Source organism: Perissodus microlepis, chromosome 23 (assembly GCF_051167445.1).
Source record: "Perissodus microlepis isolate ML-2025 ecotype Zambia chromosome 23, ASM5116744v1, whole genome shotgun sequence".
In the NCBI taxonomy this organism is placed as follows: domain Eukaryota; kingdom Metazoa; phylum Chordata; class Actinopteri; order Cichliformes; family Cichlidae; genus Perissodus; species Perissodus microlepis.
Window position 1 is genome coordinate 32,263,546 of NC_140482.1, and position 22,810 is coordinate 32,286,355.

General features: G+C 45.5%; 1 protein-coding gene across 3 annotated transcripts; it reads left to right on the plus strand.

Annotated features, from left to right (window-relative positions):
- The first annotated feature begins 918 nt into the window (after positions 1-918).
- Positions 919-21,870, plus strand: rgl1 (ral guanine nucleotide dissociation stimulator-like 1). Of its 3 annotated transcripts, none has more exons than XM_084921804.1 (18): positions 919-1,406; positions 13,505-13,615; positions 15,196-15,404; positions 15,502-15,576; positions 15,662-15,852; positions 16,284-16,408; positions 16,522-16,737; positions 16,818-16,921; positions 17,068-17,152; positions 17,286-17,375; positions 17,603-17,689; positions 17,886-17,918; positions 18,004-18,125; positions 18,430-18,519; positions 18,674-18,860; positions 19,754-19,999; positions 20,087-20,201; positions 20,457-21,870. In XM_084921804.1, exons 1-18 carry the CDS (start codon positions 1,230-1,232, stop codon positions 20,642-20,644), a joined length of 2,451 nt encoding a protein of 816 aa, XP_084777930.1. In that variant the 5' UTR covers positions 919-1,229; the 3' UTR covers positions 20,645-21,870. The 3 variants fall into 3 exon arrangements, with proteins under 3 accessions (XP_084777930.1, XP_084777931.1, XP_084777932.1); XM_084921805.1 differs by lacking the exon at positions 919-1,406 and adding an exon at positions 11,292-11,511; XM_084921806.1 differs by lacking the exon at positions 919-1,406 and adding an exon at positions 11,669-12,619.
- The last annotated feature ends 940 nt before the right edge of the window (positions 21,871-22,810 follow it).

A 22,810-nucleotide genomic window follows, 5' to 3' on the forward strand; every position in this document is an offset into this window, starting at 1 on the left:
ACAGAAAGCGAAGAAAGCCGCCAGTCGTCAATCTCAAATACATCAAACCAGCCAGATTAAAAAATAAAAGAATACAACTCTCGAGTAAATGAAAATCTTTTACTTTAAAGTTCTGTTTCAGACCTGTGTGTGTGTGTGTGTGTGTGTGTGTGTGTGTGTGTGTGTGTGTGTGTGTGTGTGTGTGTGTGTGTGGCCGGATGCTTGTGTTTTTCTGATGGTTGTTTATTCATCGAGAAAGCGGATGTGATGTCTGACTTCATAGTGCACCTCGCTACTGTAGAAAGCAGCTTTCATCACACCTTGTTCAGTATTAACTGCTCAGGCTACAGTGTGTGTGTGTGTGTGAGAGCACTGCCTGGTCCCAGATAATCCTCCTCTCTGTGTTTTACACATGACTGCTTCTTATTCCCTTCCCACACACACACACACACACACACACACACACACACACAAGCTCTCTCTCTCTCCCTCTGGCCGTCATTGTTACACATTTATTATGGTTTGACCTTTGACCCCGCTGTCACGAATGCCAACAAGCTGTGCTGCTTATCGGAGAGTTAAATCAGTAACTTCATGAGGTTGTTCACACTTAAGCTGTAACATTTTATTAGATTTTAAGGACTTTTATAACCCAAAGACGAGAACATTAAGAAAGGAAGATTTTAAGCTTAGAGAAAAACACGGTCATTTCTCAAAACTCTGAGGATTTATTGAGCAAACTTTGGAGAGTCCTCAGGACCAATATGTTAGACACACTTTAAGTCTCTATCTTCACTGTCCTTTTCTGCTTTTAGTGTGTAGTTTTCGTAGGAGGGGGGCAGGGCCACTAGGTCATAACTCCTCCCCTTTTAGCTCTGATGAATGTAAGGGGCAAGGAAAGAAAGAGAGAGAGAGACAATAGACTTTAATCACTCATGTGGCTGAGAGCTGTTGGCAAACGGAGTTCCTTGAGCGCTGAGAGGGGAGGAAAAAAACAGAAGAAACAGGAAGGGAGAAGACTGAGGTGGACAACTTGAGTGGGCATTTCTCATCAGTCACACCTCTGAGCTGAAGCCAAGACCAGTCTGCAACCTTACTGAGAAGAGAGGAGGGCAAATCTGACATAAGTTCATCCTGAAGGAAACCCTCCACCTCGTCACAGTTCGTAAAGGCCGCAGACGCAGACGTTTCCATCCACCCTGCCGTCCAAGCTAGAGTATGATCTGCTATCCTCGTCACCCCTGCCGCTGATGCAGGCGATCAGCATGATCTCTCACTACCCTCTGGCCACCTTCCTACCCTGGCCTACAGGCTCCTACCATCACCACTACCCCGACCTGGACTGCACCTTACTACTGGAGGGGGAGGGAGGGGTTGCCCTGCAGAGGTACCAGCCTCGCTCCCCGGAGAGCAGCCCGCGACACTGGGTCAGTCAGAGAATAATCATATCTATCAACTCTTTTGTTTGCACGAAATCTATTTGTATTTCTGGGAAGAACAGATATTTCCAGTCTCCTTAAACAATCTGGCAGCTGCTGGCCTTCGTATGAAGGCCTTCTGTTGTTTGGGAATGTGTGAGGTGCTGAAGTATGTGTGTGTGTGTGTGTGTGCTGTCAAATGCTGGGTTTTTGGAAATGTAAATGGAAAAGTTTGGGAGCCAGAGTAGAGAGAAAAAAAAGACACTGAGAAAAGAAGCTTGGAATTATAAACATTAAAGATACGCACTGAGGAGCAAAGATACGGGTGATGTTTGCCACTTCTGTTTGTCGGATGGTGATCTTGAGAAAGTTGAGGAGAAGCATAGGGAAGGAAAATCTGCAGATGTTACACAGGGACAGCTAACATGTACACATCCTGCATCCAGCTGTCTACACAACAAAAACCACATGAAACACACCTTTAGTTTTCTCCATATATTAAACTAAGAAATCGCTTGGTTAATGTTTTGCCGTCTGTCATATGATTCCTCTATTTGGCCTCTACTTGAGTAAGTTTTATGCAATAATCTGACAGCTCATAGTGAAATAACGCAAACACGACGGTAACCTTTGGTGACACAGACGGGTGTCCGGCTGACCTCTTATGAAACGCAGTAATTCTCATTCATTCTAACGACCCCTTACTGGTCGTTCTGTGAGTGTGTCTTGCTAAATGTTAAGTTAACAGGAGCCATAATGCGTTGGATTTTGCTTTTGTTAAATTTATTCAGCTCTATTTTTATTCATCTTTGGTGTTTCTCATTTCCCAAAACAGCGTGACTGCCAGAAAATTAGCAGCGGCTTATTCCAGCTAAGCTGTGGCTATTTTTTTGATGCACACACTTACTTGTGGTATTAATGCTGAAGTGAAAGTATGTTTGGTGTTTTCAGACAGCGCATAGGCACTTATTGGCTTGTAGAGGAGAGAAACCGAGGTCTGAAAACCAACCCAATGAAGCGTCCTTTAACAAAAACAATAAGAGGAAGAAAGAATAAAATCTCCCAGAAGCAGGATTTTTTTAACGTAAAATATATTTATTGCAAAATAACTGAAACTTAATAACTCCATGAAGATAAAGGACGAGCAGTTAAAAGTTTGAAAAGCAGAGAGACGTGCAGACGTTTGAAAACTAAAACTCTGACAACTGAAAAAAATCTGGGTGTAAGAACAGAAACAGTATATTAAAGATCGACAAAGCCACCGCGATGACACCTACAAATTTAAAAGTGAACGTCGGGACTGCGAGGCTCAGTCTGAGAACCCGAGGATGCTATGTAAGCACATCAGATGCTGACTCCTCAGAGGGTTTCTGTCCGTTTCCTGTCTGTTTAAGAGTTTATGAAAAAAAAGTACACAAGAGTTCAATCCAAGCTGCTAGGAAGATCACTGAGTGGTGGAGGGGCCAAACATTTGTTGCTACAGCATTCAACAAGTGCTGGAATCTGATCCAATGAGCAATTCAAAACCCATCACAGTCACTGGAGAAGAAATTCGTGGAAACATTTTTGCGATTGTAAACAAACTGTATGAAATTACTCTTTTTGCTATCATGATTTCTTCTATTTAGTCCGATTAGATTTGGAAAGTGTAAAAAGAGCCATATGATTTCTTTTATTCCATTTGTGTGTGCAGAGAGCAGGCAGGAAGTCAGCTGACTCAGTTCGCAGGAATCTCTGCCATGCTTAGCGGAGAAGGATGCTAATTGTGTGTGGGCCCAGAATTGTGCAGGGGTGGGTAACGTCGTTCTTTTAAAATTAGCGCAGCGTTCTCTTTCTTCTTCTCTTGAGCAAGTCCACATGTCTATGGGAGGCTGCATTAGCTGCTAGTAGCAGCGTTGGTTCTGCAGATTTAGGTTTTGCAAAGGAAAAAGAACACGAGGAGGGAAACACACGGTTCTGCTGGATTCACTGTGATTGCTCTTTTATTGGTAAACTGAGCATCTAACACAGTGCAGTGATGTATTTGTAGTTATTATTCACATTCAGAGGAGACGAGTGTGACACAGTGGTGCCTGAAGACCATCCTCCTCAGTGCCTGTCTGACATCCTGGCTGTCATGTTGCCCCATCACACGGCACTGTTTCCTGCGATTGTTTGAAGGGGTAAGGATGCTGGAGGTTAGCCCACAGACCTCCTCTGAACGCTCAGGTTACATACATCAGCTCTGCTGTCAGATGCTTATCTGTTTGACTGTTTTTACAGAGCTGCGATTGTCCACATACTTGGAATAGTCTTTTCCATAAAATTATGTAAGGTAAAGAAAAGTATTTGTGGTGCAGCTACTTGCAGCAACTCCAAGAAATTCCTTTTAGTCATGTAGGATAACCTGCACCGAGTGCTTCTATTCTTAGTTTGCTTTGTACCCAGTTACACATGGTTATGAAACCATATCAGTCATAAAGTTAGTGACTGCAGTGATCAGCCTGTTGCAGACAGCTGTCAGGTCCACAGTTCAGATGAGGGAGGAGTGCTGAGGAGGCAGTCAGTATCAAAGGTTCACTGACAGTTAAACTTACGACTGGAATGTGCACATAAAAAAATGAACTCGATAATAAAATGCATGTTTTTTGTTACATAAAATTCAACATTGGAGGGTTAGTGGCAAGTAGGAATGAAGGACTCGATAGAAATGTTGTCTTCATTTTGCGGTCTGTAGTGTCCTTTGCACCCTCCTCTTACTCACTGATTAGGCAGTTTAATTAAGCAGCAGGTCCATCAATAAGAGCTCCGGCACTGGGAATATCAGCGGATGGCTTACAGTAACCTGCAGGGCAGTTCAATAACCTCAGCTGGCCATAAGCTGGAAACACAGAAGTGACTTTATACAGGAAAAACAAGAGCAGGCAGTTTTGATGATGCTGTGTTTTCCATTGAAAGAAAGGCAGAAAGCTGAGTTAGCGCTCCTGCTTCCTCTTTCTCGACTTCTTTGGAGAGAGAAGTGCACGTTTAGTGCTGATGCTCTGTGACGTCTCAGTATTTCCAGTCTTCCAGTTCTGCCTCTTACTTGTCATTTGTTTTGATGACTTGACAATGATTTCGACATTTAGGTGATTTGTTCGTCCGGATGAAACTAGTTTTTATGCCTTTTGACCTCTTTCTTTCTGAATTTACACAAAAACAGGACCATATCCTCTTCAGCAGCACAGTTCAGTAACTTTCTGACACTACACTGCCGGACTTCTCTTTTCTCCTAAATGCAGGCCCCGGTCGCCGTTTTCAGTCAGTCAGCCACGACGAATGTTGTTTACACGTGCTGCGAGTCAAGTTGTCTAGTCGCCTGCAGCTCTGTAGAGGTCCGTATTGTTAACTTCGACCTAATTAAGTCACACAATAGGACTCGTGTGAAAAGTCAATACCAAAGGCATTGCTTCTGTCACCCAAATGTCCATCCCAGGGCAACAACACCCCAGGAGCAGCCTGCTCAACTGGGGCAGAAACTCATCACACCATATGGTAGCTGTAAGAGTGCACGGTGCTGACTGCTGTGCTAAAAGTGGGTTAATATGAGGCAGCACCGGCTTTCATTTAGTTTGTTTTCAATGCTTTGGCAGCGGTGTGTGTGTGTGTGTGTGTGTGTGTGTATTCATATGTATGAAAACATTCTTGAGACTCAAAATGTGGTTTTAGTGACAGGGTTACAATTGGGTTACGGTTAGATTTAGAGTAAGGGTTAGGGTTAGGAATTAATTTTTCATGGTTAGGGTTAAGGTAAGGGGCTAAGAAAATTACGTCAATTAGATGTCCCCACAAGATATGAATACCTGGCGTGTGTGTGTGTGTGTGAGTGTGTTAAACACACACAAAATTCTCTACTCCTTTTCCCGCTCAGGCAGGACATGCAGCATTAGCAGGACCCGTGACTGGGATCAAGCTGGCATTGTGTGTGTGTGTGTGTGTGTGTGTGTGTGTGTACCCAGTTTTAGTAAAGCTGGGGGTTGTTGGTTTCCAGCTCTAATATGATTGGCCAGCACTCACAGACTTTATACCAGCAGATTACTGACTGCAATAACTGTGCTGACCTTACAGTGGATAATAAATAACATGAAAACTATATGCTAAGGAACCATGGTTTTCACAGTGTTCGCTCTCTGGCAGAGTAAACATCTTGCTACATTTCAGTCAATGGTATAGTATCACCGGTGGCGTAAATGCCCTGTTTCTGTGCCTCGGAGCAGCTAATGTTTGCTTTTTGTGCATCTCCTGCAGTTTCATTTCCTATGAAAAAACCCGTGGATGTGCATAATAATGCTCAGAATTAATCTGAGCAGCAGAAATGAAATACAAGGAGTGTGTTTTTGTTGCTACAGGGAAGTGCATAAAAAACAAGTGGAAACAGCACGCTGCTGTCGTTTTGGTTTGTTGGCTGCTGCACTTTGGTGTGTTTGTGTTGCTTTGTTTTGCACATGTGATGCCTTCAGAGTCGCATGTATTATTGGCTGAGCAACAGATGGTCCTGCTCTCATTAGCAGAGGGTCAGACAGCCCAACCAAGCCAGTCCAGACCGATTCATTCAGGGCTTAGCAGGGCTTAGATCTGGGAGGGGGTGGTCACAGTTGGGGGCTACACAGGGGAGGGTTTACCGTGACTTCTCTTACTCTTTTAAACACAGAGACACCTGAAATCACCTTAACAAGCATCATGGTATCTGAGTCACCAGAAATCGGATTATCCAGCTTCTGTGTAACGGTCCAACTGAGCCCGTATGCAGGCTGAGAAAAACCATGTGCCCCCAAATTTTGCATTCGTTAAACATTATTTGGTAGCTTTGATGATAACAAGACGCCTGGACTGAAAAACAGTTTTAGCTGAAAGCTGTATTAGTTTGGTTTGTATGTGAAGCGTGGAGGAGGAGGTGGAGGTGTGGGGGGTCTCTTGTCTGCAGCTCTGGACTTTACTGGAAACTAATGATGTCACCCGTCCAGAGGCAGAGAGAGAAAGAGAGAGCTAGCTCAACAACAGCCGGGACAATAGATCTGAGGGGAGCAGAGACGTGACATCAGAGGAGGGGAGAGTGGGAAGGAGCGAGGAGAGGAGCGTTTAATGTGGCCGTCTGAACAAAGGCTGAGCTGAGTGAGGGAGAAACAGAAGAAAAGCTGCGTGCAGCTGTGTGTTTTCATGAGAGATGACCTGACCGTCTTTATGCCTATTATCTATTGTTTTTGCTGGATTCCCTGAACATCTCCTGCTGATGTGTCACATCATTAAAACCCCGTCACATGAACACATGTGCTGACTGGGGGCATTGCCACTGCTTCATTGCTCCTAAACGACCCATTTAAGCTGCTTTGATTCTGTCATTTCAGCTTTTTATGAAGTTATAGCAGATCATCCTGACCCATAAATCCAGCCCTCTTGTGTTTTTTTCCCTCTGCCCCGGGGTGACTTGAGCCTCTGCTGACTCTGGATAAACACAGCAGTTTATGAACTCTGCCCTCTGCTGGGAAGCATGCTTTGGAAACACAAACACAAACCCACCAACCACACACAAACACACAGTGAAAGGCAAGTGTGATTAAGAGACTGTGCGCGCAAAAGAGAAATGGACGACATTCTAAGCAACATCTGGTTCCGATGCAGTACCGGGAAAAATCCTCGCAAATTTTTGGACTTGACGCAGAGACTTTCCACGGCAGGATCACAGCTGATACTCCTCTCACTGCGATGAATCTCCTCTCTGCTGTTTACGCGGGAGGAAGAGAGGGACGTCTCTTTCCGGCCTACATGACGGAATGACTTTCTCTCTGCATGCCAGCATGAGCTGGTCCAGCTGTATCGCGCCTGTCTTTCCACAAGTGTGGATCTTCTCGGTTTCTGACTGTGCCGTGAACTCTTCCCCCGCCTGCCTCGGTCTCTCCCTCTCACAGCACAGATAGTGCGCTTTCAAGTTAATCTCCAAAGTGTACTACACTTTCTCTGATACATGACCTTCTTATCTAACGTGTAAACACAGAGACGTTGCACATGCCACCCAAGACCCTCCTAATTTTGTCCCGTGTGTTAGCGGTTTCTGTTTTTTCTGTGCTGACATTCCTAGCTGACGTGAGTCTCTCACGTAATCTGTTCATGTTAAGTACTAAATCACATCCCCTCTCCTTTCCTATCCTTTCCTTTCCCCTCCTTTCCTTTCCTTTATGACCATTCTCCAGGACAGAGTGGCTCCACAGCCAGTCAGGTATGAGGACACCAGCCTCGGTGGAGTCGAGAGGCTGGAGGCTGGAGGCAGGAAGCGGGAGATTTCCTGGAATGTGCGTTTTTTTCCCTGCTGCGGTGTAATAACAGTGCAAGCGGTGCTCCTCCTGTTTTTGTCCCCTCTCTGTCTCTGCTGTAGCTATTCTGACCAAGGAACAAAGGGAAGAGAGTACTCGGGAAGCCCAATAATGGCTGTAATCCATTATTCAAAAAATGGCCTTCCCTTGTCAAGGGCTTTCCTAAGTGTAATTACATCATTAGTTTTTCAACAGAGCGGAAAACTTGGAATGAGGATTTGCCTGGACAACACTGTCGGAGTTTAGTGTGCATTGTTCAGACAGAGAAACATGATAAACTTTGGGTTTCTAGAGAGATGCATGAAGCTGAGTTAGATTTACGGAGCTGTGCACGCGTATACATGCAAGGATGGAAAAACAGTTTTTTTATACAGTGTATAATGACGTATTTACCCTGTAGCATTGTGTTACAGTATTGCACCTCTCGTCCACAGAATTTAATTCTGATTTACTATATTTAATAATGAATGAAGCAAATAAGATGCACCATGCACCGCTGTGCACGATTAAAAGAACCTTTGTTTCATCCAACTATATTTTCCTAATATTATAACATATAAAACAAACGGTCTGTTTTGATCTACTCTGAGACATACTTCACATGATTGACTCTTTTCTGGACCATAATTTACAAAATGGACACAAATTAATAATATTTCAACCCAGCAGCTGACCAAGACCATAAACCAATCAGGACAGAGTTTACTGAGATCACGGGTCAGCTCAGTGTTTGTTTGTTTTGCTTCTACAATTGGACTTCTTTTTTGCAGACAGATGAGTTGCCCCCTGCTGGCCTTTCTAAAGATTGCAGCTCTACTTTCAGTCCTGGAAGTTCATCTTTTATTTACAGTCTGTGGTTCATGAATTAATTGAAAGTGCGATAAGGTTCATTTCATTCTTTAAAGTCAGCTGACCTGCTGGCTCGAATCTGGTGTACCTTCTTACAGAAGGTGGATTTTCCCAAATGTCAGGCTGTTGTTTCCTCTTGGATTTGTCCTTCAGAGCTGGGATTGACTGAAACCAGAAGCAGCTCTGAATTTACTGAAATCTGCAGTCTAAATCTACTTTAGAGCTCAGAGCAGACTTTAATGGGCCCAACAGAAGCAAACTGAAAGATGAGCACGCTCATCGACTCGTCCATCAGACAGAGCGGCAGCTGTCACGCTCATCAGACGTCTTGTTTACACTGAGGGATGACATCACTCCCACTGTGAGACCAACACTCCAATCCCCAAGGGGCTGAGCTAGAGGTCGTGTGGGGTCACAACCTTCCCACTGGCACTCTGGGCTTCCCAGAGTTCCTAAGACTGGAGTGGACAGCAGCTTGGCCTGGGAACTGGACAGCAGCCAGATGTGCAGCACGATGAAGACTCAGCTAGAAGAAAAGCCGATCCTGTGCGGTTACCGCACATGGAGAACCACCAACTCAGTTGTACTCCTGGCAAAGCTGGGTGGAGCTACAGTTCAGTGTTGTGTGTGTGTCTGTGAGTGGGGTGCACCGTGGACGACAGTGGGAGCCAGTGACGAAGAGGGTGACGTTTGGGAGCCAGGGAGGTGGGTTGGGTGATTACGCATCTACACACAAAAAACACACAATTTTGAAAAGGGGACAACCACAGATCTACCTCCCACTGCTTCAGAAGACAGTTAGCATCATAAGGCTTCCAGTGTCCCCTCTGGATAAGGCCTTGTGACTATTGGATCACCAATTTAGCATTTTAGCGCATGTAAATGAGTCACAGGTGGCTCATTTTTTCATATTTGTTTACAATACACCAAAAGAGCCCTCACAACGCAGCCACTCGATTCACATCCTCCTGTTTATTCACAAAAGTGGGCTGTTTGAGTACGTGTGTAGACACAGTGGAACAGAGTTATCCATTCTCACACACTCGGCCTGTTCTCCTCTCCGGTTACTGACAATGCACAGTAGCGGTGACGCCATCTGAAGCCTTCCTTGTATTGTCCCACGCAGGGACTGCGAGGCTGCAGCTGCTTCATACAAGAAGGGCCTACAGTCCATCACTTCATCCTCTTAAACAACATCTGTATGTTAATGCATTATAGCAATAATCTTCATTTTAACTGCCCATATGGAAAGGAAATTATAGTTTTATACCTTTCTCCATTCTCCTGCAATGATTTGCTTATTAAAGTGTCCCATTTGATTAAGAATTATGACTCCAATTAGGATGAAAATGGGAAAATTGCCATTTTCATGGGTAATTCAAAGCATAAAGGAAAGTGTTTTCACTTTTTCTCCACATGGGTGGTGCTTATGTTCGTAATCGGACCAGTGAACTGTATCCATAAAGCTGGTGTGTTTCATCATCAACCAAAGAAAACCCTGAATGTGTTAGAGTACAGGATATCCACACTGACCGCAACAAACCGCAAAAAACTGCAAAAAACCGCAAAAAACCCAAATCCACCATAACCGGTGTTAAAAAATAAACTTTGAGTGAATTATTTATGGTCTTTGTTAGCAGTCGGCTGGATTACTGTAATGCACTTTATATTAGGGTCAGTGCTTCATGCTTTACTTATCTACAGAGGATGCAAACTGCTGCAGCTCATCTTTTAACTGTCACTTGAAAGTTTGAGCACATTTCCCTATTTTAGCTTCACTTCACTGGCTGCCCCTTCCTTTTAGGATTCATTTCAATTCAATAAAATTATTTTATTTGCTTTTAAAGCCCTCCATGGCCTAGCCCAATCTTATCTCTGTGAGCTGCTACAGCCTTATACACCCTGAGCGTAAACTTAGAGGAGATTGTGCTTTTGCTTTAGCAGCTCCCAAACTGTGGAACGATCTGCCTTTAGAGATTAGACAGTCCTCTTCTTTGACACCCTGTGAGATGTTGGTTTTTTAAGCTGATTGTATGTTGTTGTTGTTTTTTCTAATATAGGGCTGTTTTAATTTTTATGTATTATGTGTTTTTTTGTTTGTTTTTTGCTGCTTCGTTTTATCTATTGTTCTTAAGTTATTTACTGTAGAGCACTTTGGTCCTGTTTTAAAGTGCTTTATAAATAAAGTTGGATTGCCTGCCTGAGAAGCTTCACGTTCTCTCTCAGCAGCCGCGAGTTGGATATTCTGGATGAATTTTCACTTAATGAGGACAAACAGGATTGAAAGGAAAATTTAAGTGATTAGGCAGTTTAATTTAATCCCCCCCCCCCCACACACACACACACACACACCACCATAAATTATACATTAAATTAAAAATGTATTTAAAAAAAAAAAGTTTACTATACGACGGTAGAGCCTAAAATATAGTTTCTTTAAAAAACAAACAGCAATGAATGAAAATGACTATAAAACAAATGAGCGTTATTGGTGATTAATGAATGAAACACGGGTTATAACCGGGTTATACTACAAACACGTTATTATTCTTTTTTGAGTCAATGTTTTTATGAATTTCGGAGGAAGGACATTTATGCATGTGGAATATTTTGCACGCTCGAGTCCCAGCCCTGCGTGTGCGTGCGCAAACTGATGTCAGTCTGATGGAAGTTGGAGAAAGAGCTCGGGGGAGGAGTTTAAATGGGGCTGTTGCGAGTGCAGGGAGGAGGAGTCTGCTCATTCAGCGGAGAGTCGAGCGCCTGTTGACAGAGGAGGGCTTGGAGTTTGGAAAAGAGCGCAGTGAACGTTTGCGGATCGCAGTTTATTTTGAAAGGAGCGCATCTTCTTGTGTACGTGCGGGAGAAACGTCGATCTCTGATGCTGCCTTCAGATCATGAGAGAAGCGCTCACTATGAAGTTCGCCTGGAAAACTAAGATGGTAAAAATCCAAGCGCAGACTCGCAGTGTCTGTTGTTTGTGGTCCGGGGGGGGTTAGAGTGGAAAAGGGGGGTTGGGGGTGAGTGTTTGTAGGCTTGGGAAAGTAGCGGATAACTGAGTGAGGGGGAGAGGGCAGGGGTGGTGGTGAGGGTTGTTTTTACTGCTGCGTAAAGATGTCGCGGTGAGCTCGAACCTGTACGTGGAGGAGTTCGGTTCAGTGGATAATGCTGAGTAATGTCCTCACCTGATGCTGCAGATCCAAACTTCTTCGTGGGTTTTTTCTGGGCTCCACAGCAAAAAGCAGAGGGGGAACAACAGGCGAGGCCCCGGGGCCATCACAGCCCGTGCAGCTGGGTCCAGGCGAACAGATCAGCGCCACTCTCCTTATCTCCGTTATTCTTCCCAACCAGCTGATGGGCTGATGTGCAGATTAGAATTATTTGCAGAGAGAGAGTAATGTTTGTCGTCTGTGTGCAGATTTTTGAAGAATCCCAGGTAGTGCGGTGTAAAGAGCTCACCTCCTGCTCTCTGTGAACTCTGTTTTTTGGATGCTTGGATAACTTATTTACTTATGTTACTGCCTGCTTTCATTTGCATTTGCATTGGGAAAACAACAACAAAAAGCAAACTTGATACACAAAGAGAGTGTAGCTTTTTTAAAAAAAAAATCTGTCCAGCTTTCAGAAAGCAGTCTGTGTGTGCAGACTGTGAACTCAGCAGCCCGGCCAGCCAGCACAGGGACCTCCCGCTATTGTTTTGGGAGTGTGTGGACTGCATGACTCATACACTGATGTATTTATCTGTCTCTGTGCCAGCCAGCGGGCAGCAGCCAAAAAAGAGAAAGGGAGAGAAACATGTTGCTGACCATAGGACAAGATGGAGAACAGCAGCATGGGACGGGCGTGCAGACATGTTTCAGATCCTCTGACTTGCAGTAAACGCAGGCGCGCTGGCTGGTTTCATCTGTCAGAGTCGGTTAAAATCACGTCTTTTTGTTTTTGACTTTCTTTGAATATCTGCCCCTCACGTGTTTCTGTTCGAATCCAAACACTGCCGAGTAATGGCTGAGCACCACTGGTCTCCAGGACTGACCATTGAACTTGCTAATGGTGAGTTTGGCCCTTGATCTCTTTGCCAGCGGCCCGTCTGTGTGGACTTTATGGGGACGAGTAATCTTGGCGTCCGTTGCCTTTGTGTGAGGACTTGGCTGAGATTTTGCCTGTGTGCTGTTTATGGGCGCCCTATCCTTCGATGGCTGTCCGCTCCTTCTGTTTTCGTCTCCGTCTCCATGTGTTGGTGTCTGAGCCGGCCTCGGCCTCTGTTTGGATGCTCTATCTGAGCAGCAGTTTGGGGTTTTGATTCCTCTCTGCTCCCTCTGTTTGTTTATGCACTCTGCTGCCGTCATTGATTTACAACCAGCAGCAGACGCAGCACATTCGACTCGGTGGATCCTTTTAGTCTCGGTGTGGTTGCAACACTGATTTGTAATCAAGCGCCGCTGACTTGTAGAAGCAGACAAACCGACAAACTCATATGTTCATAGAGGGGGGAAAAAGCAATGTAAATATTACTGTGGAGGTGTTTATTCTGGACTTGGCCCATTCTGGCTCTTATCTACAACTTGGGTGAGCTCGGGTAAAGCTGTCCAGCTCTGACTTCAGCTCCAGAGACACCAAGACATCATGAAAGAGATGGATTGGGAATAAAAGAGGGAGTAGAGACAGAGAGGAGGAGGGAGGGAGGCCTGGCAGGCTGCAGGGATGGGGGTTGGGGAGTTGGTCATTCTTGATGTTTTACTGCACTTCACTTCTTCTTCTTAGTTTTTTAAGCACTGGAGTTGTTTGTGTGTGCGTTTTTTCCATTCCCTCTGCTTTTCTCATACACAAAAATCACTTTCCTTTCTTGTTAAACTACTGAAGTTAGACTTGTGTTGGTCAGCTCTGCAGCGCGTCTGTGTCGATCTTTCTAATATTTCCACCGATATCTTCTTTCAGAGCTCAGTGCAGGACTGGGGGGAGGAAGTAGAGGACGGAGCAGTCTACAACGTGACACTGAAGAGGGTCCAGATTCAGCAGGCGGCCAACAAGGGAGCGAGATGGCTGGGGGTGAGTAGGCCCTGACGAGGAGCTGAGCTCCAAACCTTCAAACGTTAAAAGTTCAGACTCTAACAGTTAAAACCTCCTTTCTGCACTCTCAGCTGCTGTAGAGGGAAAAAAGTGAATGTTTTTAAAGCAAACAATGTCCGGATTAGATTTTATCGTGTCCAGATGGCTTTTTTTGTTTAAAGCAGTCCAGTTATCTGTGTTCAGACTGCTGACCTTAAAAATGGCAAACCTAATCTGTATTGTCTTCTCTTGGCATTGTGCTCCACCGAGGCTCCTATTGTTTTAACGTTCGAGCTATAAATCTCCCAGTGGAGACAACACCTTTGAGCTGCCTGCTGAAAACGAACAGCTTCACCAGAGCTGAACCGTTTAGCCAAAGCATGTGATTTCCTGACTTTCCGAGCTGCCAACAAAGCCCGCACGTTCCCCTGTTTTGCAGAATGCTGGTGTGACACAGTTTCCCACAGTTGTGCATTTTTTCAGTGAATATAAGGCATTGCCGTTTCCTCCACAGAGCTGTTTATGTCTCCGTAATAAGATGTTATGCAGTGCATCATTATACTGCACAGACGGGGCAATTAGGAGCATTGTTTCTCTTAGTTTCATCGTTTCTCTGGTGAGTTTTCCCAGAAAATGCTAAAGGATCTTCAGGATATTGTGTTTGTTAGCTTCTTTGGAACTGTGTGGCTGACATAAGGGATGAGAGCTGGCGCATAAAGAAGAATCTGATATCGGCTGCGAGCCTCCAACACTGCCTGGATGTATTGACAGTGGTGTAAGCCCAATTAGAGCTAATTAAAACAACATGGGTGTTTTGTGCAGAACAAAGAGCGAGCTCCCAATGAGATGAGTATATTTACTATAAACAGTCAGCTGTACGAGAACAAAAGCAGCTCCAGTCTGCACAGTTTGAGGCGTGTGTGTGTGTGTGTGCAGTTGTGCTCATTGTGGCTGTGCCGTGGATCGCCTCGGACAGATAAATAATCAGACTTTTTGTGTGCTCCGAGCTGTTATCGGAGGGGAGAAGTCGACTGTGCCGCCATCCTCCTCTCTGTCTGGAGGGATGGTGGAGGAGGGGCTTCGCTGTGATTAAAAGCAGATTGGAGCGTTTCCTGTTGTAGCGTGCTAACTTCACCAAGGTCTCTCTCTCTCTCTGGGTCTTGTGCCACCCCTTACTCTCTCTTCTCTCTCTCTCCCTGGCTGTTTTGCAACCACCCGTTCTGTTTTCCCTGTAGACACAATAGTCGGACACATCTGGAGAAATTCAAATTAAATATAGGTCACCGTACTGTTTCTTTCATCCCCCTGATGTTTCGAGCCCTCGTTGTTTGTTTCCATTTCTTTCAGAGTTCCTCTCGACCCTTTACGTAAATGTATTGGTGAAAGCATTACAAGCACCAGCCAATTGCAGAAATGCAACAGTTTAAAAATGTATAAGGCAGATGGGTGACAAGTTAAAGAAACATTTGTGGATTTGTTATGATTCACCCTGTCCCTGCGGTAGACTTACCCACGGCTGTAGAATAAGTTTCTGGTGGTTTTTGCTTAAATTTGTCATAATTCGCATGCTTCTTGTTTAGGCGGAAGGGGATCGCCTGCCTCCCGGCCACACGGTGAGCCAGCTGGAGACCTGCAAAATCCGAAGTATCCGTGCTGGAACGCTGGAGCGACTGGTGGAGACTTTGCTCACGGCGTTCGGAGACAACGACCTCACCTACACGTCCATCTTCCTCTCCACCTACAGAGCCTTCGCGTGCACGCAAACCGTACTGCAGCTGCTGCTCGACAAGTAGGCTGAAATGACACGATCCGAACTGAAAAATAATACTCTGCCTGTTTGTTGTGGCGATTTTTAAAACGCGTCGTCTTCTTATTTTCTGTGACAGATATGGAAGCATGGAAGAAAACGAGCAAGGCGCTGACAGATGCCACGGCTCTGAAACCACCGGCGCCATCAGAAAGTGAGCTGCAGTGTGATGTGCGCATCAGTGTTCCCGCTCACCTGTATTTCCATCTCTCTAAAAGGTTTCCCGGCTCTCTCCACAGCACCTTGGCTTCGATCCTGCGTGCCTGGCTTGATCAGTGTCCCGAAGACTTCCAGGAGCCTCCAGACTACCCCTGTCTCCACAGGGTGATGGACTACCTGCGCAAGGCTCTGCCAGGCTCAGAGGCTCTCAGAAAGGCAGAGGGTCTGCTGGAACAGCTGCAGGCTCAGGCCGGCATGGATGACACTGATGGTACCACTATTTTCTTTTTATTTATTTATCTTTTTAAGCTTTGCATGGCTCACAATTTTAAAATTCCTTCTTTACCTTGTGCTGGGCCTTCAAGCAGCCATTAAGCCCCTGCCTTTAAGCTAACTTCCCTCTGATTGGCTACCCCTCACAAACAGAGGATTTGAAGAGCAGTTGGGTGGGGTGGAGTTCATATTATGAGTATTGCCTCTCTGTGATATCATGCAGATTATGCTGACGTCAGTATTGTAAACTTTGACCATATTTAACGAGGATTCAGTGTTTACACTGAGAACGGCTCACATCACTGCCTCCTGTATTCAAGGGAAAAAGCATAGCAGGTCTCCTTTAAAATGTCTTCCTCCGTCGCTGAGAAACGATGCGTTATCTCAGATGTGTCGTTTATTTCCTGTGCCTGTTTTGTTTATTTTCAGCTGGTTTCCACAGCAACCATTCATATAGCCTGGGGGAAGAGGATGAAGCGGAGATTGAGGTCCAGGAGGACTTCCTGTCGTTTGACGCCGACCTGGTGGCCGAGCAGCTGACCTACATGGATGCGGTAAGTGGAGGGAAATGATGTGGAAACAGGAGGGAAAGGTTACATCCCGTTTCTTCTGCGTCGCCTCACTAACATCGTACTCTTTGGGGGGGCTTTTCTTGGTGGTGCTTTAGGTGCTGTTTAAAAAGGTTGTACCCCATCATTGTCTGGGCTCTGTCTGGTCTCAGAGGGACAAGAAGGACAACAAGCACAGCGCTCCCACCATCCGTGCCACCATTACGCAGTTCAATGCTGTCGCGGCCTGCGTGGTCAACACAGTGCTGAAGCACAGACAGCTCAGGCCTCACGTCAGAGCACGGGTCATCCAGCGCTGGATAGACATCGCGCAGGTCGGCCGAAGAGACAGACTCGCTCACGAACGCTTGGAATCAGTAAGAATGTCATCTGACTTGTGATCGTCTTTTAACAGGAGTGCCGAATACGGAAGAACTTCTCATCTCTGCGAGCCATTGTGTCGGCACTTCAGTCCAACCCTCTGTACAGACTGAAGAGAGTGTGGGCCTGCGTGCACAAGTAAGCCTCCGAACTCTCGGCTCTGCAGATGATCTCAGCTGGTTTTGATAGTAACGAGATCTCGCAGATTCTTCGGTGTGTTTTGCACGCGTGTTTTCCTGCCATGTCACATCACGTTAGCTGACGCGAATCTGCGCTTGTTGCAGAGACAGCGTGCAGACATTCGAGGAGCTCTCCGACATTTTCTCGGACCATAACAACTACCTGACCAGCAGAGAGCTACTGATGAGGGTGAGTGTGTTCATTTCATATCTGATCCAGTTTAGGAATGCTTAGTAACCATCCGTTACTCGAAATCCCAAAATTGCTCGTTCGCCGCATGGTTGGAACCAGAATTGGAGCCATTTTTTTGTTTGCCCCACAGGAAGGCACGTCAAAGTTTGCCAGTCTCGAGAGCTGTGCCAAAGAGCACCAGAAACGCACCCATAAGAGGCTCCAGCTGCAGAAGGAAATGGTAAGACAAATGCTGGCTGACAAGAGCTTTAGAAACAAACACCAAACAAAGCGGTGTACTCTACACTGACTGCTAGCCTGTGCAGATCGTGAAGCCACACAGCTCTGCTTACTCCACGTGCCACGCTCCCATTGTTATTATCATCGCCATCTGCAGAGAACAAAGTGTAAATAAAGATGTGACTTTACTGCAACATCCCACGGAATAATCGAACCGTTCCTCCACAGGGAGCGATGCAGGGAACGATACCGTACCTGGGGACTTTCCTCACCGACCTGACCATGCTGGATACGGCCCTGCCTGACCTAGTGGAGGTAAGAGCACCTGCTGATCGTGTGTGCGAGTGTTTGAACATTTGAAAGTCTGTCAGAAACGGGCCTACGTTTCAATAAGTGCGTGAGGAATTTTGTCGGTGCGTTTGTGGAGCTGTCCGCCTAACGCTGTTTGCGTAAGCGGTCGCTGGCGCGTGATGTCTCGGCTCTGACGGGGTGCTCTTTGTGTCTTCTGCAGGGTGGTCTGATCAACTTTGAGAAGAGACGCAGGGTGAGTCTTTAGTCTGCCTCCTTTGACATGATTACAGTTACTCATGTGGTGTTTACTCTGAGCAACCTTCTTTGTGCCTCTGCAGGAGTTTGAGGTGATCGCTCAGATCAAGCTGCTCCAGTCGGCCTGTAACAGCTACTGTCTGACTGCAGACCCAGCTTTCCTGCGCTGGTTTAAGGGCCAGCCTCAGCTCAGCGAGGAGGAAAGGTACACTCTACTCTGAATACCTTTTTTATTTTCATTGCACCGTTATCCATGTGATAATAAGCAAATTAGTGCATGAGTCATGGTCTGCTGGATCCATTGTTCCCCCACAAATACACCAGAGCAGCTTTGTTCTGTCTTTTCTTATCATCTCTCCCTGCTGATTTTGTCATTTCTTTAGTTCCTACTGATCTGTTCTACATGTTGTTTTTCTCTCTGAGCGCTTTTTTTTTTTGTCTCACTGCTATTCTTGAAACCACCATCCACTTGAAGGTTGAAGGTTCACTGTTAATACTCTTTCTTGCAGCTATGCCTTGTCTTGTGAGATTGAAGGTCTCGGTGACGGCAGTCCGACTTTAACCAAACCTCGGAAAAGCATGGTGAAGAGGCTCAGCTTGTAAGTGCATTAAGAAAGGAGACATTTTTCGAAGCTAATAAAGACGAGTGCTGTTTTTAAATTTGAAGTGAAGTCCAGAGTAGAATGAGGAAATGAAACTGCAGGGACTTTTTAATGTTTTATCATCTAACAGCTCGCTTCATTTTCTGTTCAGGCTTTTTCTTGGAACAGACAGTAATTCGGCCAGTTCTCCAATCAGAGAGACGCCACGCTCGCCCCCTACTGGCAGCTCCGGAGAGAGCATGGACTCGGTCAGCGTGTCCTCCAGTGACTCCGGCAGTCCGTCGGACAGCGAGGGACTCGCCACCCCGACTCACACCTCCGACTCCCAGCAAAACAAGGTGGGTGACAAAGCCACCGGTAGGAAGTGCTGTGCACTAAAAAAGTACACAACTTTATTAAAAACGAGTCAATTCCATTTAAATTTTTTATTAGATTAACATTTTTACACGTATAAAGTTGCACATGAGAATTAACAAATGTTCTAATTTTTGAGCATTCACTGGCCACTTCATTAGGTACGCATTTTCCTTCAGAACTGGTGCAGTTCTTCATGGCATAGATTCAACACGGCGCTGGAAACATTATTCAGATTTTGTTCCGCGTTGATATGAACGCGCAGTTCATCACACAGCTGCTGCATCCGTGACTCTCCCGTTCCCTCGCGCCCTAATTCTGACCCTGTATGAACTGCAGCCTCAGTCTCCTGTTCTTAGCGGACAGGATTGGCGCAAGTGTGGTCTTCTGCTGCTGTAGCCCATCTGCTACAACAAGCATGGACCTATTGTGTATTCAGAGATGCTCTTCCGCAGACCTTGGCTGTAATGAGTGGAGTTCCTGTGGCCTTTCTTCAGCTTGAAGCAGATGTTTGTGTGGGAAAGTCCCAGCACATCAGATATTTCTGAAATATTGAGAGCAGTGTGTCTGTCACCAGATACCACGCCACAGTCAAAGTCTCTTAAATCATGACTCTTCCTCGTTCTGATGTTTGAACTTCAGCGGGTTGTCTGGACTTTGTCTGCATGGCTAAATCTGCTGGGTTACTGCCACGTGATTGGACGGTTAAATAGGTGTAGTGAGCCAAGTGGCCGGCGAGCGTATAAGCTACATTTAACTCTTTTGACACAAGATGCAAAATGAAGTAAATGTTGGAGTTGTGTCAGATGATAATGAATCTTAATAATAATTTTAATGAAAAATGAAATTAATTGTTGTTTTTCATCGTGACCCCCAGCTATCAGAATCATCCTCCTGCACTTCACTCCACTCTATGGACACAAACTCCTCCACAGCCAGCGTCTCCGTGATTCCTACATCTCCCTCCTTCCCCGGGCCTTCCTGTATGCACCGACGCTCCATCTCCCTCACACCCCTGTCTTCTCCGAGTCAGACTCTCGCCTATAACACCCAGGCCCAGGACGCCTGCATCATAAGAGTCAGTCTGGAACACGGCAACGGGAATCTGTACAAGAGCATACTGGTGAATAAATACTGACGCTTCTGCTAAAGATTTACATTTTCACAGTTTATGTTAAAGCTAACTTAATCTAATCTGTCCCACAAACAGCTGACCAATCAGGATAAGACCCCAGCTGTAATCGCTAGAGCAATGGCAAAGCACAACCTGGAGGTGGAGCCGGAGGAAGGATACGAGCTGGTGCAGGTCATCTCGGAGGAGAGAGGTAAAACATCGACTTTAAAATCTTTGGGAACAGTAAGCTAACAGTAAGCTAACCGTAAGCTAACATTGCTCGCTAGCAGTAGTCATATAAAAACTCAATTCTTTAAGATTTGCACGTCAGAATTTTAATTTATTTTTTACACTAATCAGCTGTTTTCAGGCTTTGTGAACCACACTGCCCTCTGTACTGTTGTGAAGATGGTATCACCGGTTGTAAAATTTACCTGGTTCTTATCCTGCTCTTAATTTCTTTCAGAACTGGTGATTCCAGACAACGCTAACGTTTTTTACGCCATGAACACGTCGGCAAACTTTGACTTCCTGCTGCGGGTGCGGGGCTCGGCAGGCCGGCCCGTGCAGCTGCGTAGCCGATGTAGTTCCACGCTCCCGCGGACCCAGCACCGCTCGAGCCTCTCGCTTAGACTCAGCAAAGTCACGTTGTGACCCTGCCGTGTCACCACTAACCCAGGGCGAGACACGACGGAGGGTGGACATATAAATGGATGAGGAGCTCTCTGGGATCCAGGGTGGAACCCTCCGGGCTTTCAGACTTTCCCTCTCATCCCGAACTGTGCCATTCCTCGCCCAGCCTTAACGTGGATGTGGATTAAACTGCTAATGCCTGTGACAGAGTGAAACAGTGACCCCAAGTGGCCTGAACTCTTTACTACAACAGATATTTTTTGCACATGTATTGGGAGCACCAACCTCCTGACCTCCAACAGTATTCTGATATTGAATGAACTCCTTTATGTCTTGTGACGTACATGTAGCTCAAGCTTTACCTTTCTCCTAATACAAGAGTGCTGAATGCAGAGACAGAAGATGGAGCAGTGAAAGAATGAATGAATGGACCTCTAACAGTATTCTGAATGATATTAATAATTGACAGAAGCTGTGATGCCTTCGGTTTCCCTTGTCAGACAGCTACGTCTGCCTTGTGTGTGTGTGTGTGTGTGTATGTGTGTGCGTGTGTGTGTTCTTCTCCATATTGCGAGCTGTGTGACGAATGCATCATTTTGTGCATTCTGATTGGTTCCAGTACTTGGTTTTATCAAGTCCTCTGCAAATGCTGAATTGCCTTACCTGCCCAATGTTTTGGGTGTAAAGAGTGTTTGAGCTTCTTTCTAATCTAGAGAGACTCTCAGATCTACAAAAAACCCGAGTTGTACAAGAACAAAAAGGATAAAGCGGAGTATCGTACTGAAATGGAAAGTATTTGTACCTCTTTGCCCTTCATTATATGAACTACAGAGTTGCACTTGACAGTTGGTAGCAGATGCCAATGGGATGTGAATATGGGAGAGCGTGCAAACTGCCGCGTGAAGTAGTTTGCTCCCTCTTCACTAAATGAGTTTCTTTTTTGTAATTTTGTTGCTTTTTCTATGCTTTTTGTAACACAGTTCAGGCCACACATGTATACCAGACTGGAGCATTGCTAACATACATGCTAATTGTGTCAGAGTGTCATAAATCTGGCGGGATACTTCATTTCATTTAACGCCGTAAACGCCCATCTGTTCGTCTGTTTCAACACATGTCAGAAGCCTTCACACTTTCACTCCACCGCAGATAAAAACCGAACGTCACGTGAAAATGTTCTCATTAATTCAGCCTCGGTGTTTGTTCTCCACTGCCAAAGACTCTGAATAAATAAATTATTATCACTATTCTGACTCATTGCCTGTCGTGTTTAATGACTTTATTATTCGTAAGGCCGAAGGAAGCTTCGCGTCTGTATTTTTACCCTCGTGCAGTGGCAGATCACGTGCTCCGCTCTGTTAGGACTGACATTGCTGCTCTGGACTGAACCCAACTCATTCTGCTGAGTGGGAAACGTTTGTGCTGACTTGAATGCAGCAGTCATGACCTTCCTTCCTTGGTTATACAATTTGTTTTTTAGGAATTCAAACACGAACTTGTGACATCCACAGGTTTTACTGTAAAACAGGACACGGCAGAAGCAAATGAGATTCCCCTTCTTTAAAAACACTCGATTTTACATTCTAAACATTATCACAGACATTAATAGGTTGTCTCTGTGTGATGTGCTGGTTAAGTTGCTGGTGGGTGTGCTTGGTTGTTTCAAGGACTCATTCAGCTGACAGGCTAACAACTGCCAATAAAAGAATTTCATTTTAATTCAAACATGAAATGATGAAAAGAACTAAAAAGCAGATACTAGTCTACTTTTTCAAAGCAGTCACCATGTAAGAGGCAATACAAAATGAAACAAACAGTTAAAAGTATGTGTGGGTGGGTGGGTGTGCTTATGAGGACCAATGTAGTGTTAGAACATGTGATTGAGGGTCATCACTTCACCTTCAAAGGCCTGTTTCGGGGTTAAGGATAGAGTTTAGGATTCAGGTTAGAGCGGGAATTTGTGCTCGATTAGTTTAAGGTCGACAGCTACGGAATAAACCGGGAAGACGTGTTTGTGAGAAGTGTTGCTGGGATTTTATGCCACCCTCATGGAGTCTCCTTTTGACAGATTAGTCAGAAACATGTTGGCGCTCCTCCAGTTCCTCCCACACAGAGGAGCAGATACCGGTCCTTCTGTGACAGACGCTCACAGCAAACCTTGGTGTGAAGACACGCATGGATGTACCT